Source organism: Amphibalanus amphitrite, unplaced genomic scaffold, assembly GCF_019059575.1.
Source record: "Amphibalanus amphitrite isolate SeventyFive unplaced genomic scaffold, NRLGWU_Aamphi_draft 000463F_arrow, whole genome shotgun sequence".
Lineage (NCBI taxonomy): Eukaryota > Metazoa > Arthropoda > Thecostraca > Balanomorpha > Balanidae > Amphibalanus > Amphibalanus amphitrite.
Genome location: NW_024881957.1, coordinates 81,988 through 98,259, shown reverse-complemented (window position 1 = coordinate 98,259; position 16,272 = coordinate 81,988). Strand labels below are relative to the sequence as shown.

At 49.3% G+C, this 16,272-nt stretch overlaps 1 protein-coding gene across 2 annotated transcripts in view; it reads right to left on the bottom strand.

The window, feature by feature from the left end:
* Positions 1-16,272, bottom strand: part of LOC122391953 (histone-lysine N-methyltransferase 2D-like) — a 44,905-nt gene that overhangs the window by 12,228 nt on the left and 16,405 nt on the right. For both annotated transcript variants that reach the window (XM_043386324.1, XM_043386323.1), the window contains exons 2-5: positions 12,630-12,941; positions 8,565-8,761; positions 6,399-6,488; positions 5,683-5,828 (exon numbers count right to left, since the gene is read on the bottom strand). In XM_043386324.1, coding sequence (XP_043242259.1) covers positions 5,683-5,828; positions 6,399-6,488; positions 8,565-8,761; positions 12,630-12,879 — 683 coding nt within the window. In that variant the 5' untranslated portion in view covers positions 12,880-12,941. The remainder of the gene's footprint in view (positions 1-5,682; positions 5,829-6,398; positions 6,489-8,564; positions 8,762-12,629; positions 12,942-16,272) is intronic.

Below are 16,272 nucleotides of genomic sequence, written 5' to 3'. Positions count from 1 at the left end.
CATATGTTTTCCCGTCTCCGGCGGTGTCACGGTCGCCCACTGGCCAAACACAGACGCTTGGCACTTGGCAGTGCACAAAAACGACATTTTGTTATCTGTTTACTCCTATCGCCTTGGTAGGTATACGATTGGAATTTGAATATACGCAGCGGCAGCGCTCAGCAGATCAGCGATAAAGCTAAGTCTCTGCATAGCGAAGTAACTGCATAGTTAAATCGAGAGAGAAGAAGCGACTATAGCAGACACGACTGAGTGAGTGAGAGAAAGAGAATGCCGGGAACAAAAAGAGGAGATAAGGTAAAAGGCAATAGAGAGAAGAGAAGAGAAGAAGAGAAGAAGAGAAAAAGAGAAAAAGAGAAGAAGAGAAGAAGAGAAGAAGAGAAGAAGAGAAGAAGAGGAGAGAGAGAGAGAGAGAGAGAGAGAGAGAGAGAGAGAGAGAGAGAGAGAGAGAGAGAGAGAGAGAGAGAGAGAGAGAGAGAGAGAGAGAGAGAGAGAGAAATGGAGGGGGCGTGATTGCACATAAGTAGTGAGTGGTTGAGTACCTAGGTGTCGGTCGCTGTCAGTGCGTCACCTGTCGGAAGGTGTCTGTATGAGTGCCTGAGTGTTAAAGTACAGTGCGTGCGACCGCGTGTGTACGCAGCCTCCCCCCCCCATCCCACCCCTCCCGGCCGTTCAGCGTCAGCATTCACCACCACGGGTCAACAACAGGGGCGGGCGCGTGGGATAACAGGGAGCGCGGTGGACCGGCCGGTCCGAAACCCCACTCCGAGCCACCTGCCGAGCAAACGAACCATCTCCAACAGATTCAGGGCAGACGCTCGTCCCAGCGTAATAGTTCGCGCACAAACAAAATTCCTTAGGAAGGCAGGGGTTCACACGGGAACAGTAGGTACAGTGAAAATGACCGTCGAAATGGTCCAATGGGTGGCAGTCAGGCTGCTGGAGCGGGCATAGGAGCAGGGGACGGGGACAGTGATTAATGAGTCAGTGTACTTGGGGAGCCAGGGGAGGGAAGAGCAGGGTCGCCGAGGGTCACAGAGGGTCGGTGGGACGCGCCATGGGAACAAGTGAGTGGAACGGCTGGACCAGCCCACGCCGAGGCCCGAGACTTTGAAACATAGGCGGCGGAACGGGGGGGGGGGGGGGCACCGGGGCACCGTGCCCCCTTTGATTTTGGCATTTTAACACTAGCCCTATGGGCGTTGCATGGAAAGAATGGGACCAAAAGTCGGCAGTGCCCCCCCCCCCGTAATCGAAGGTGTTCCGCCGATTGCTTCCAAAGCTGTCAGAACTGTGGGGCACACGGGCAGCTCCAAACCGGTCAGTTGTGAAACAATGTGAGGAAACGCTCATTTTGAGTGGGAGGTGACGTAATGGCGCAGGCTACGCACAATGTGTCGAGATTAGAGAGGCGCTCCAAGGTAATAGCGGCCGGCCAGTTCTTCATAATCACCCACACGCACAGACGCACTAGGACTTAGGAGCCTAAAAAAAAGAACGGGCCTCACTTGATCGGGAATCGCACCTTCCCCATGCCTATCGGCTATCAATTTTAGCAGTGTGTACTGTATGCCTACATAATTCTTAGAGCTAGAACTGTATACACACATGTTATTTCGCTTTTACGGAAAAAGCTTTTAGTGAGACTTTCAATCAAACAGGCTCAATTACCTTTCAAATGTGGAAATCCACCTTCCCATCTAAATTTGGGAAACTCACGCCGAACACCTATCACGCGCAACGGCCCACATCCACAGCTCGTTTGCCCTCGGGCGCTCCCGGCCGACGTTTAGCGTTCAGTGGGTCAAATCCGGGTCACATTCCCATGACGACACCAGTCCTATTCTCGTGTCCTACCTGGCAGTCACTGGCCGCGCCGTGTCTGTTGCTGGCCACAGCTGGCCCCATTCTACACAGTCGGGCCTCACACATTGGCCACGAAAGGAACGTCAGTAGTTACTCAGTAGTCTTATCGTTATACAGAATCGATTTTATCTGGGCGTTGGCCGGCCCTTCGACGGGCGGTGGCCTACACGGGGAACACCACAGTTGGCTCTGGCAGGTGACACGGGAAGCAACGCGATTGGTGAACAGAACGGCTGCAGTAACAGACTGATGTTAGCGTGATGAAAATGGAAACGGAGGGGAGTGGATTGGGCACGTGACTGAGGCGCCCCGATCACGCGGTTTTTGCTTACTCTCGCATTTTAGTACGGTTATAGTTTTTGTGCCGTCCGCCCCTCGTATTGATTTGGTCGGCCTGCACGCAGTGGGTGCTGGGTGGTAATTAAACAAATTTTGAAGAAAAAAAAAACACAAAAACAAGGACCCACAGCGGCTCCAGCGCAAGCTGACCCAGTTCTTGCGCCTCTACAGGCCGGTCCCGTATCACCCGTATGGTGTGGTTACAGAACAAAAAGTCCTGGTCGAGCCCACGAGGCCGTTGTCTTGGCACAAGGCATCTAACGGCCTACCGTAACTGACGATCACCATCCCGGTAACACAGTTACAGCCTTATTTATGCCTCAGGTGCGACACAAACCTACGAAGATGGTTTGAAATGACATCTCTCCGGACAATCGAGGTCGAATGATCATTTACCTATAAAATAACGCGCATCATTTCTATGCCTTACCAACTTTGTATGGCTATTACCATTATTACCTACCTATATGTAAACTCGAGCTACATGCTATGCCAAACAGACCGCACGCAATAGTGATTAAAAACTTCCAGCTGGGCTTACGAGTTACGAGTAAAACAAAACCAACACGGAAAGCGAAGCCAAAGGAGGAGCAGGGGAGTCCCCAGCGCTACACTGCACTAGCTCTCCTGTTGTCCTGATGACGATCAAGTACTGTTACATCTATTTTCGTCCTACGTGTCTTCCAAGGTCACCGCCCCCAATCTGGCCAAACGGACACACACTATAGAAGACAGCGCCTCTGCGCCTGTCAGAGGCAGCCGCCGCCGCCGCCGCCGCCCGCCGCCGCCGCCTCCTCGCATTCCACGAACGTTAACGGTACGGGCCATCCCGCCGAGTCGACTGACCTACCCCACCAGTCACTGCCACAGGGAGCGGGCGGGCGGGCGGGCGGGCGCGACCGCCTCTCCGCTCCGGGTGAGCCGAAAAAGTGACACGAATGGCGGCCGGACCGGCAGATACGGGGGAGGAGGGAAGATGCGAGAGATAGGCACAGCCACAGCAGCCATTCCACCAGCGCGGCGTCGAGCGTACCGAATATAATGGATACCAGATAACTCGGGGACTAGCTTATTGTAATGCTAATTAATGCCAGAGCGAGTTTCATTTCAACGTTCGCTGATACGATAAAATGTTTCATATATCGGGGATATGATATGAACGGTTAAACTGTAGTTGTGCACTGTGCAAGGCATAATGCCGTAATAAGTTATGGCCGAAAATTGTAAAAATCAAGATGAAATCAGTCCAGTTCAGCGTAGAAAAAGCATTCAGCGTCGATGTTTTATCGTATAGGTAATCGATGTGATGGACTGGTGACAGCAGCAGCAGCAGCTGCACAGCAAACAAGTCCAATATGTCGCGACCGTCTGGCGCCAATCCATTCCTACCTTTCCTTCTGCCGCTGAGCTGATTGTGCTGCTGATCAACAAGAAAGACTACACGATCATCTAAATGAGGCATTCTTTGTCATTAAAATATACACAAAGCGAATGATATTGGGCGTTGGCATGGCCGGCACCCGTCAGACGTTCGGTGCAGGTGGCCGGGTCGTGCAGCCTCTGATAACGAATGCAACACAAAAAGCTCGCTATTACTGAACGTCTGCACTCGCAATAATGAGGCTTGCGTGACCAAAAAGAGGAATGGGGTGGGGAGCGGACCGGAAGCGGGCAGACTCCCGGGGGAAGCCGGCGCCAGAGTCGCGACACACGGGCTTTGTTCGTCGTCCCTGCCGGCAGTCCCTCGTATCGATTCAGACGTGGAACGCGGCCGGTGGGACCTGCAGTGCGGAATTTTAGTGGGAAACCCTGGCACTGTCAAAGCTAGTCTGAAGTCTAGCAGAAAGCTAGGGTTGAAAAAATATACGTACATCTTTTATAGTGCTTCCAAAATACTCTTTAAAAACGGCAGCATTCAGCTTCCCAGCAGCTCCCACAGCCCTCCAGCCTCATCAGTCATCACCTTCCCCTCTGACAACCCGTTCAGTCGGCTGACCTTGTGTCCGTCTGGAGCCGGGGCTGCGCCCATGACCTTCACTTTTGTACAAACAGGCTTTCGGGGTGTTTCATAACCGGGCGCCGCCTGGGGTCGACCGAAACCATGACGTGGAGGTTGAATTACGATAATCCCCGTCCTACCACCAGACGCTGGGGAGGGGTGCCGTGAGGGGCCGAGGAGGGTGTCGTGGGGTGGGAGACCTCTGAGGGGTGTCGTGAGGGGAGCTGCCGTCCGCTGCCGAGTGCCGTCCAACGCGCTCCGCCGCCCATAGCGACACAGGAGCATATGTACGGCTGGACCGTCCCGGCCAGACAGGCCAGGCTTCTATCTCGACACCGAATGGGGTCAAGGACGGCCCTGCACCCGCAGAACACCGCGCCAAATTCACGATCGTTTTCAGTGTCTGTACAGCTTTGCATATTTCCCGTCCAAATGACCATCCAAATGACCAATCTATCGTGTTTTTAATTTTCAGAAAGAGCTTCATATATGTCCAACGCGATCTTGTCCAAATCTTGGTTTGCCGAATCCGACACTATCAAACGCCATTCCCAATTTGATGAAATAGACAGTAGACACCTTGCCACCCAATTTAACGGGTAATCAATCGCTGCTCCGCTACCCTAGCGATACTCGGGAGTCGGGGTTTGTTTGCCTCACCTTGTCCTATTTCCTCTAAAATTGCAGCCGTGTTCTAGGTCGACCTGTTTTGTCCACCGTCTAGCCTCTCTCACTCAGACACTCTTGACAGGAGAGCCACGTTATTTTGTTCGGCCTCGGTAACCAGTCGTACCCGGCGTACTTTTTGTCCCTTGTTTGTCTCGGTCAGCGAGGCATTCATCTGAGCTGACCTCCAGCTTGAACACGCTCTCTCTCTCTCTCTCTCTCTCTCTCTCTCTCTCTCTCTCTCTCTCTCTCTCTCTCTCTCTCTCTCTCTCTCTCTCTCTCTCTCTCTCTCTCTCTCTCTCTTTCTCGCTCCCTCTCCACCCTCTCACCTATCTACACTGGCGAGCATCGGCTACCCCTAATCCAGCACACACATTTGCTAACGGCACCTGCTCGCTATCACATTGTGCCAACAGAAGGCACCTGCCTTTCCGGCTGTTGTGAGGTAACAGTTTTATTGCCTCCAACGGCCGTCGGACGCAGGGTAACAAACCCCACCCCAGCGCAAAGCCGTGGTACAGTTACGGTTATTGGTGTGAGGACATGGCTTCAACCTCTGACCGATTTGAGCCACTTCATGGCTCAATGACAGAAACCCTCAGCGGTTGAGATGAGCGATGAGCTGGCTAGCGCAGAGCGATTACGAAACTTTCACGTCCCATAATCGCCACGCAGAGAAAGTAACACAGGCATAAGCGAGACCTCATGCAGTATGCATGTAACAATCACCCAGCAGATTACTTGTCTCAAATAAGACACATTCGTATGTATATTCTGTGCTCTATAAAAAGTATAATCTAAAGGTGGCTCACCTGGTGCGATCGAGGCGATTGGTGAGCTGCGCCTTGACCTCTGCCTGCTTGTGTTCGAGAGTGGACGACTTGTGAGATCGGTGAGAGGAGAGGATGCAGTCGCCACAGCCCACCGTTTGACATGTATCACAGTAGTTGTCGTACGCCTGTCGGTGGAAGGGTGGTGAGTCAGGGAGTCAGAGAGGTGGTGAGTCAGGGAGTCAGTGAGGTGGTGAGTCAGTGAGGGGGTGGACGTTGGTAATTGGTATTCGGGGAAGGGTAGCCGGTGTGGCGGGGAGAACAACTGTTGGTCCTCCCCTTCCGGGAAAATCGGAAGACCCTAAGTAAGTTGCAATTTAATTTGTTCTTATTTTTATTTAATCTTATAACAAAGATAAAGCAATCACGCCTACTTTGTAACTTTTTGACGAAAAAAAAAACAGGAACAATAATTTGATTATTTTCTGTTTGCTATAAAAATAGGTGATTGGAAATTGTTGATTTAATTGTCATAAAATAAGCTACACTTACAATTTACATGATCTTATCTGAACTACATTTTTTTTTACCGTTTATGCTTTATTTGGTCAAGCACGTTTTCCGCCCCGCACCGCCGTCTCGCTGCGGCTTCCATCTGGCCCTGCTCCGAAAATAGCCAGACGCAGACAGTCGCCCTTGACAGAGCCAAGCCTGACGCAAAAACCTGTCTGTCCCCGACCCATTAACTGTGCACTCACTTTGCGGTGTTCAGGACATCGCTGGTGCGCCGAGTCGTCATTGTAGGCCGTTATTGAGTGGTCCCACGTCAGCTTTGTTTGATTATGTGCCTGTGAATAAAACAAACGAAGTAGTAAATAGTAATCACAAAGTAATATCAGAGAATTGACGCTTGGCATATGTGTTCTTGGGAGTACTTTTGTTATCACTTCTGTTACAATTACGAGTTACTTATAGTTACTCGTAATGCGTTTAGATAAAGGGGAGCTACGAAAACAATTAATGGTGCACAATTATCTGAAATAGTTCCTACAATTGCACCGTCTCTACCTACACCGTAATGCAGCGGGTGCAGGTCTGTTCCTGTGACAGAGGTAAGCCTCAGCCCAAGATCCCGTCCCGTGCTGTGAAGTTGATCGGGTATTAGTGGATCAATCCACCTAACCCGAGATAGAACAAGATAACCGAACAAAGACGCAACGCGAGATCTGTCCCGCCCTTTGACCGACACAATGATCGTGTCACTGACTCTGCGATAAACTGGAGCGGCACAGTCGACCACCGGTCATCGAGTACAGGTGTCCTCGGAGACTTCCTGCCCTGCCCCGCCCGCCGAGAGGGGAGGAGGTAGCCCGGGGAGGGGGAGGGAGGGATGGCGACGCTTCCTTCCGCCGCGCGGCCGTTTGGGTCGAGTCTGTCAGCTGTCCTGCTATGCGCTCCTAGCCCGGGGGCGGTGGCCGAGCGGCGGCGAAAGACGGTCGGACGCGGTCGGGCGGTCGGGCGTTCGGTCGGTCGGTCGGTCGGTCGGACGGTCGGTCGGCCGGTCGCGGGCGGTCGGCCGGTCGGTCGGGCGGACGGGCGGGCGGAGGACCGGGTGGGGACTGGGGCGGGGCGGAGTGCGAGATAAGTGGGGCGAGATGTCAGACGGAGGACGGAGGGCAACGGCCTACGGTCGAGAGTGAGACGACCCCCGTGGTCACCGAATAGGATAGTGTTTGTCATGGCTCGGGTCGGTCCAAAGGCACCTAAACCTGTACGGAGGTGTCTTGTAATTTGGATCAGCATCAATGAAGATCAGGGCACAGGTGTTTCATAACTGGCTGATCGTATCAAAATGATATGAGGACATGATCACTTCATTTGATAAAACTTGATAGGTTCCTAGACAAATACAGCTATGCGTCCGAAGACGTTCATTCGTATCGTCGCGATCGCCCGCTGGAACTGCCACCCGTGACATCATGCCGACGCGCGTGCAAAATGCTTATGTAACAATTAACTATTCAGTGGTCTGGAAATGGGCACTGATGACTGATGTAAACAAAAGTGATACGTGAGCTGATCGCGCTAAAAGGAAAGACAAGAAAAGGTGGACAAAAAAAGACAAAAACAGTCCAGACAAATTGACAAAAACAATTCGTTCATAGAAAGTTGCTTGGTTTTCATTCTAAGCGAGGAAAGAACAAAATTTTGTCAGTTTCGGATGCTACTGAAGGAGCCAATGGCCCATATGCTTTCCATCCCCACCTTCGATCCGCCATTGACGGTGCGCATAGCTCAGACTATTTAGGTTCAAATTCCGTTTGCCCTCGCTCGGGTGGCAGGAGCTGAGCAGTTGCACGCTCGAGCTACGCAGTAAATCAGATGGACCGTGGTGAACAGCGCTCTGACCCGGCCGGCCGGCCGGCCGGCGCGGGGCGAGGGGGAGGGGGAGGGGTAGTAGGGTGTCTGATCGGTCACATGGTCTGCCCTCCCGTCGGCACGTCCGGTCCCTGTGACGTAGCCCGGTCTCTCGCTTAGCTACAGCCTTATACGGTCCCGTCGGCAGCAGCGGTACATCTGGTCAGTCTCAGAGCTGGGACAGCCACACCCAGAATAACTTACCCACTCGCTAGAATACAAACAGTGCAGCGGTTCGGGTGCGTCCCATTCTCCGCCCTGCTCACATTTAATATACGACCAACTCTGATATTAGGACAGGTCTCCACCTGTCTTGAAACGGACATTGGAGATTGGAGTCCGCCCCCACTTACCCTTAGCATACAGTCAGCTGGTGTATCCGTTCCATCCCCTTTCAGTCCGTCCCCCCCCGTCCCCCTCATGCTTAGTAGTCGGCTGGGGGATCCGTCCAACTTGTACCCCGATACAGCTCACTAACGGGTGCTCTTACTCTCCGTACCACTCACCTCAATACAATCCTGACAGAGCTCTGTGCAGCATTCTGCACAGGCGCCGGCAGCGATCGCCTCTCGGCCCCGCTCTCCGCACTGGCCGCACAGCCGGCTGCACTGTTGCACGTGCTCCCGTTGCAGCAGCTCTTCCACCAGGGGATGATCGAGCACCTCGGCTGACGTGGTCATACACAGGCGGCACTGGAACCCGTCTGGCGGCGGGAGAGGGGAGCGGAGCTGGGCGGTCAGCCCGTGCAAAGGAGGGACGAGCGCAGATGAAGCGAAATTTAGGCAGAAGATATTGCGTCATTATGAGTTGCAGTGAAATTGACCTCTTTTTTGCTAGATGCATTCAAAAGAGCATTCATAAAAAATAGTACATATCGGCGACTTTTTACGTCGAGATGATCGATAACGGCTGAATTTCTAAAATATCGATCTTTTATCTTTCTACCTTTTCATGGAAAGCAGCCAATGAAGTTGTTTTAAATATGTTACGACTATCTCATTGGTCTGTACCTTCCTAAAGGGTTAACTATATGATAATCATTGGATAACTTAACTGCGATGTAGGTACTGAGCAAATCGACAAACTGACTGGATGACATGTTCCACAGCCGAACTGCATTGCTCGTGCAACTGTAGTTGCACATGTCGGGCTATTTGAAGCAGCTCTACAACTGGAATATACTGGAGTATCATATTGTAGCTAACACACTCATATGTACCTATAGCGGAATAACCAATAAACACAATAATAAAATACTGAGAAAGCGCGAATGACATAGGTAAGTCATACGAGCCGGAATTCCTAACTCTTTCGATTTGATTTAATCTATTATTGTCGCACCTGTTTTCCACTATTCTACTCGAGCTTTGAAATCCTGTTGCCTCTATAATTTAGAAATGTCGTAGCCTATCTCAGATCTTAAACGCTTTTTACTCATAAGGGCGGTTTAATCGAGTGAAAATTGTCTGCCTCTTTTTGAACGGCAAACGTCAAATTTGGACGTAAACGACCCACATTATTTGGTTATTTTGGAAACGGACCGCTTCCAATTAATTTGGATTCCTTACATAACGCTTCTCAAAACTGGTTTAGAACTACCGAAGCGCGATAAGCGGGACACAGCCCGACACTCGAGCAGCCCACATTGCAACAACGGGTGTTGCAACATTGGCAGGTTACGCTGGGGACAACGTCCTATATGCAGTTATACACGTTGAACCTCGACAGCCGCACTGGCCGACCCAAGTGAGGCGTTTGGGGCATCAACTCCTCCCACAGTGGTCAAAACTCAAAACTGATGAAATTCTGCCTTTTCCTTGCATTGCATAAGACTACTTCCGCGCCCTGCTGGGGGGGAGGGGGGGCAGAACCTGACCTCCTCTAGATTTCGCCAATAGCTTCTAAGCGCTTGGAGCCAGCGACGGTTAACTTACAGTACCTTGTCAATTCATACATCAATTTGACATGTACGTACCCTGAAAAATCTGAGCGAAATCCGTTCGAAAAAGTTGTAGGAAAATCCCGCGCCCCGTTGGGCTCTGCCGAGCAACGCGCCCTGTTGGGGGGGGGGGGGGGGCAATTTGCCCCCCCCCCCCAAGATCTCGAGAACCACGCAACCTAGCGACAAGCGGCAAACGGTGTTGGATAGCCCTATCAGGGAACTACCTTGTGACCCAATTTTATTGACCTAGGTCAAACCGATGACGTCACAGGTCAGGTCAAAGGTCGAATTTTTACCGTTTACAGGCATTTCAAGAAATGCGTTGTAAAATCGAGTAAAATGCATTTCATTGAAAATCATCGATGGGGAAATGTTCTTCAAACACATATTTTGCTATTTGAGGTCACTGATACCAGGTCAGGTCACAGAGGTCAGGTCACTGGGGGGTCGCCACAATATGAAAGTGTCGTGTAATACATGTTTTATGGTCCATTTTACATGACAAATGCGATTATGTGGGTCAGGCAGCCTTTGGGGTCAGCTCAGGTCACATTTTGGCCAAGGTCAGGTCAAGGTCAAGTCAAATTAGGTCAAATTTCAAAGTTGATATTTTTGCACAAAATGGGCATCGATTCGATGCAGCTCGTCACGGGGAGTTCAATGGTGGTTTTTGTTTTGCCCTACATGGTCTAGAATCGCTAAAAACTGAGTTCAAAAATTTGACGTCATCATTTTTGAACAGTTTTTTCGCTATAACTTGGCCAAAAAACGATATATCAATCTGAAATTTGATATGTGAAGAGCGCAGGGACTATCACATATATTACGGTTTTTTTTCGAAATTCGGAATTGTTTTGGATTTTTTTTTAGTTTTTCTAAAAAAAATCAATTTTTTGAACTTTTAGGGGTCGAAAACCCAAAATTTTGAAAATCCGAGATAGCAATTTTGTAGCGCCGCTTTTTGTCTACTAGACCATATAAAGAACTTTGAAATTGCTTGGTAACTGTAGATTTGGTGAGCGTTTCAAGATTGCATGTTTTTTGCTCATTTTTGCTCGAACATGACCTCAGTTTGACCTCAATAACTCCTGACCTAAGGTGACCTAAGACTTGAAATTTGGTGTGAAGGTGTCAAATTGATGCCCAGGAAGGCACTGAAAATTTGGCGGCGCTGCGCGCCGCCGTTTTCTTGCTATTCGGGAAAAACCACAGGGGGGCCAAATTGGCCCCCAAACGGGGCGAGGGTTAATAGACGTCATGTCACGCCATTTTCGCATCGAAACTGTAAAAATTCAAACGCCTTGAACATATCAGTTTTTACTTTTTAAGGAATCAAGATGTAACAAAATACTTTATGCGTAAGTTCGCTTTGTCTTTTGAATGAAAATCTCGGATTTTTGAAAAGTAGGGATTTTGGCCCAAAATTCTTAAGAAAAAAACTGACGGGAAAATCAATAAATCAACATCAGTCCATTATTCGCCAACTGCGCTCCAAAACCGAAAATGTAGAAACTTGCACTTTGTACCCTTGACCTGACCTTGACCTGACCTGACCTCTGATCTAACTACTTAGGCAAAAAAGGTTCAAAAAAAGTTTCCTCTTGTCGAGAGCTTTCGATTGCCGTTATCCCAGTCTTTCTACAAACATCGGTTTGGAAGTTAGACAGGGGGGGGGGCAAATCCCCCCCTCCAGCAAGGCGCGTATGGCTGAATAGCCCAGCGGGACGTGGGTTAAAAAAACGCACAACAAAGCGTAACAAGTGAAGTCCGAGGAGTTTATCATAAATGGAGTATCTTTTAGAGGATTACGCCGCCCCCGCAACGTCTCAAACTAACTACTTTCACGGATCCGCCAATAGTCAGCCGCAAGGACGGTACACAGGCAAACGTTGCAACTGGCAAGAAACCCTCTTGTCTAGTTACATCTTACATGTTGAATTATGTAAGACGTTGTACTTTGAGGCTTTCGGTGGAACCAACAAAAAAAAAAAACACAAAAATATTTGTTGCTCCACCGAAAACCTTTCAGCACAACTACGTACTATAAATTTACATCGATTTCACCATGAAGCGCAGCTAACTGGTGGTAAAATGAACACTAAACGTGATGCAGGATTTGATAGCAGTACACAGCTATGGTAATGCAGCATGCAGAAAGCTTCGCCCCCGTAACAAAGTATTCCGGGCACGGAAGCTATCCACCGTCGCGCGCAGGGTTCTATTGACGGTCTTTTCTTTATCTTCAACGAACTTAAATCAAAGCTTATCTTTGCACCAATGACCTCGGGCGCTCTAAAACTAGAAATCCTTACACGATGCTAATAGGGGATAGGTACGTACATGGATTGGTTCGCTTGTTCTTCAAAGAGAGTCCACAATAACAATGAGCATACAGTCGCAAATAGGCACACACAGTCGAGCAAAGAAATACATTATGAAGCCACAAGCAAGGCCCAAATCCACAATGCCATCACAGTAAAACCACCCGTCGCAATGTGCAGCAGACACACCGCTATTGAACATCATATTCTAGACACCACATCCCTGTCCCCTCCCGCCCCCTCCAGCGCTGGGTCAGTCCGCCAACACGGGCCGGAGCCGAGACGATCTTCTGTTCGTCGCCACTCACCAGGGTTGCTGCTGAGATTGCCGGCGCAGCTGCTGCACACTGTGTGCAGACAGCTGGGCAGCAGCCGCGGCGTGTGCTCTCCGTGCAGCAGCTCCAGGTCGCACGAGGAGCAGCTGAGCAGCCCCTTGGTGCGCGGAGCGCTCAGGGGCGCCGGTTCCTCGCTGTCGCGGCGGCCGGCCGAGCCGCCCGGCGCGGGACTGCCGGCGGCCGCTGCGGCCGGCTCCGTCTCGCTGGGAGCGCTGACGATCATGGTGACTGGAGCGCCGGCCGGGCGCGCTCCTGGGGACGCCCGTCAGACGCTCCTGCCAGCTCCTATACCATGAGGACCACGGGCGGCGTCAGAGACGGACCACATGGTCTACAGATGGAGACCGATAGGACGGCGAGCAGCGGGGCGGGGAGAGGCCGAGTGGGATTGCGTCGGGTTATCTAGCTTCAATGGAAAAGGAGCAGTAAAAAGGGGCTGATTAGGAGATAAATCTCACACTTCGATAAATTTAGACCATCAAAATGTGCTTGGTGATGCTAAGTAAGCATCTCACCATCATACAATGAACAGGACATGAGTGAAATGAGGCATTTCACACTGTCATGAGCGCATGCGCTTTCTCATTTGCGCAGCTGTTCAATAAGAAAGATTTTAAATTTAAATGCATTTGAATGTCATCACATAACGTCGCGTTCTTCGCCTTGCCGGCAATAAACATACCTAAGTATGGTCAGACGAAATTAAACGAGTCCAAGTGGGTAGACGACTAATATGTTTGATAGATCATCCCATGCTTGATAAAGGATTCGTCCGTCTCTTGATGATAAATGTTTGATAAAGGTGATTGACAAGTCAGTCAGTCAGGCGATGGGAAGTTTCCTGTCTGATGCAACTGTTCAAGTGTTTTGTTTGTATTCTTGTGCAATTTATATACGACGCTAACTGACGACTTTGGCCCACGATGTGTCGGTGACTGTGTGACATCTGTGCGATGGACACTTGATCCCACCACCGATAAGGAGGCGGGAGAGGGATTTGAAGACAAACGAACAGATAAGTCGTCCTCAACATTTGATCTTTTGATCCTACTTAAAGTGAGCTTTTAAGTTGATAAGATAGACTAAATTGTGAATCATAGGATCAGAGAGCGTATCTATCTTGTTCGGAGGATGAATATCAGAGAGAGGATGAGGACGAGGATGAGGATACATAGAGATTAGAGGGTGTTCATTGTTGGTACCGGTGCATCTTCCCCATACACAATCTTCAATCAGCCCTATCACATCGACTCCTATTCCCCTCTTCCTTACTCCTACTCTAGTCTCCTTATCCTTCCTTGTCTTTCTCTGTACCTGTTGTTCTGTTCTGTTCTGTTCTGTTCTGTTCTGTACCGTTCTCTCTTTCATTACATCTCCTTCTAGTCTTCCTTTTTAGCTCTTTCTCAGTTGCTCCCGTAACACCTTTCCCGCATTCTCCCATACTTTCAGGTCAATGTCTCTCTTCTTTTTCCAATTCTGGGCATCTCTAATCGCAACTTAAATCCTTCGAAAGAAATGGCATTTAGCGCTCATTTTTTCGTATCCTTATCCCGCACTCTTCCTAAGCCGTACGGTCTACTATTATTTACTCCTTCCCATCTTCTCGCTTGATTCCAAATCCATTTCTCTTCTTTTTATCTCACTTTCTTCGTTTCATTTCCCTTTTCCTCTTACCCTCTGTTATCCTTTTTACCCCATCCACTGTTGAATTGTTCAACATTTCTTCTCTCGTCTACAGATTTGGAAGGTTTTTTTCTCCTCTACCTTATGCTTTCGATTACCTAACCAGTTTTACCCGAGGCCCGAGCTATCGTCATCCGTCAGTCACAGTATTCGAGTTGGTGATAAGCTTTAACTGTTCAATCGAAATAATATAATGTTGCTCTATGCGCGAACATTCACTATTTTCCAAAATGTATTTACCTTAAAACCTACCTATATTACCTATACCTATACAAAACTTATGGCAGCATACCGGCTTTTATAGAATAAAAACATCATTATGTTCTTCGAAAACGTATCCATTCAAAGCCCATGTTTCTCGCTGGAGCACCACACCATTACTCTACAATCCATTCGAGATGGTCGTTTCAGTCGGTCGGCCAGTTCCTCTCTCTCGGCCGTTGACCGCCCCCGGGCGTTGGCCTGTTGGCGGAGGTCCAAGTAGCGGCCCGAGGGCTGGGTGCCGAACACCCACCAACCCTGCAGCTGCCAGCGCCATCGGTGACAGCTAACCCGGTGCACAGCGAAAGTCGACAATCTAGGCCGCCAGTGGCACGTAAAGTAATCTTGAGAGGCACAGGCCTGAGGGTGGCTGGTAGAGGCGCTACACGTAAATAACGCCCCCTCCTCAAATCCATATTCACGCTTCTCGACTAGCGAAAATAAAGCGAAAAGTAAAGGCAGCCGAATTAAGGATATTTCATTTTTTCATTTCTCAAAAATATGGTGGTAATAATATTTCTTATACTAAATACAATGAAGAGGTATCTGAATAGTTAATCGAGTCATCAGCTTGAACAAACTCAGCCTGTTGACCAAGCTCGAAGTCCATATTCAAAGCCGGTTTTTGAGTGAGGCTGGTTTTTGAGTGAAGCTGGTTTGAGATTGAAAACCGGTTTTTGAGTGGAAACGGTTTTTGGTAGAGCTAGTTTTTTATGAGACCAGTTTTTTTTTGGCGAGACTGCTTTTGGAATTCGCCCAAAACCAGTTTCGAGTATGCTTGCTGATGGGTTCCTTATAGTCAGTTCAAATATCAAGAGCCGATAACCGTTAAGTATTGCTATTCAAGATAATATTTTCTGACAGATGAGTCTCACGCGCTCTAACTATTCAGTATGCACTATGCAGTGCTCCTGCCAACAGGGACTAGCTTCGAATACTAATAGCTCACAGAAATTCGACACATACAATTTCCATATCTAAGGTTCAAGGATAGCATTGGTAAGCTAGAACAATCACGTGGTAACCGTGCAGCCCAGTTCCAGGCATTGCGTAACCCTCACACCATCTAACCGGTTGCAGACGGCCAAGAGCAGAATTATAATATCTTATGTGCATTTTGCAGTGTCTGGACGCGCACGAAACCAGTCCTGCACTAGAGTCGAACTTTTGAGTTATGTTCGCGAATTTATTTATGGACTCACGGCCAGGGTCCACATCAGACATATTTTGGGGTCACTGCTTCCACCTCCCCCTCCCTTAGCCCGCGCCCCGTAGGGGGGGGGGGCCGAAACGGCCCCCCCCTGTCCTTTTCGGTCGATATCTCCTAAACGGCTGGAGATATCGCCACCAAACTTTCAGGACCCCTCCGGGCATCAATTTTACACATTGTGACCAAAAATTTTTTCCAGAGGCTATGATAGGTTGGCCACAAATGACGTCAGAGTGACGTCATGTTCTGTCATTTTCGACCGAAAAAAGACCTTCGCGAGAAGACCTGTCAGGACTACAGCTTTGAAGATACAGAAAAATGATCAAGACATAAAAGGTGTAGAATTGACAGGGCTACAAAACTGCTATCTCGAATTTTTGAAATTTTTGAGTTTTGACCCCCAAAAATCAAAAAAGCATTTTTTTGGATATATTCGCCAAAAAATCCAAAAAGTTTTTTGAG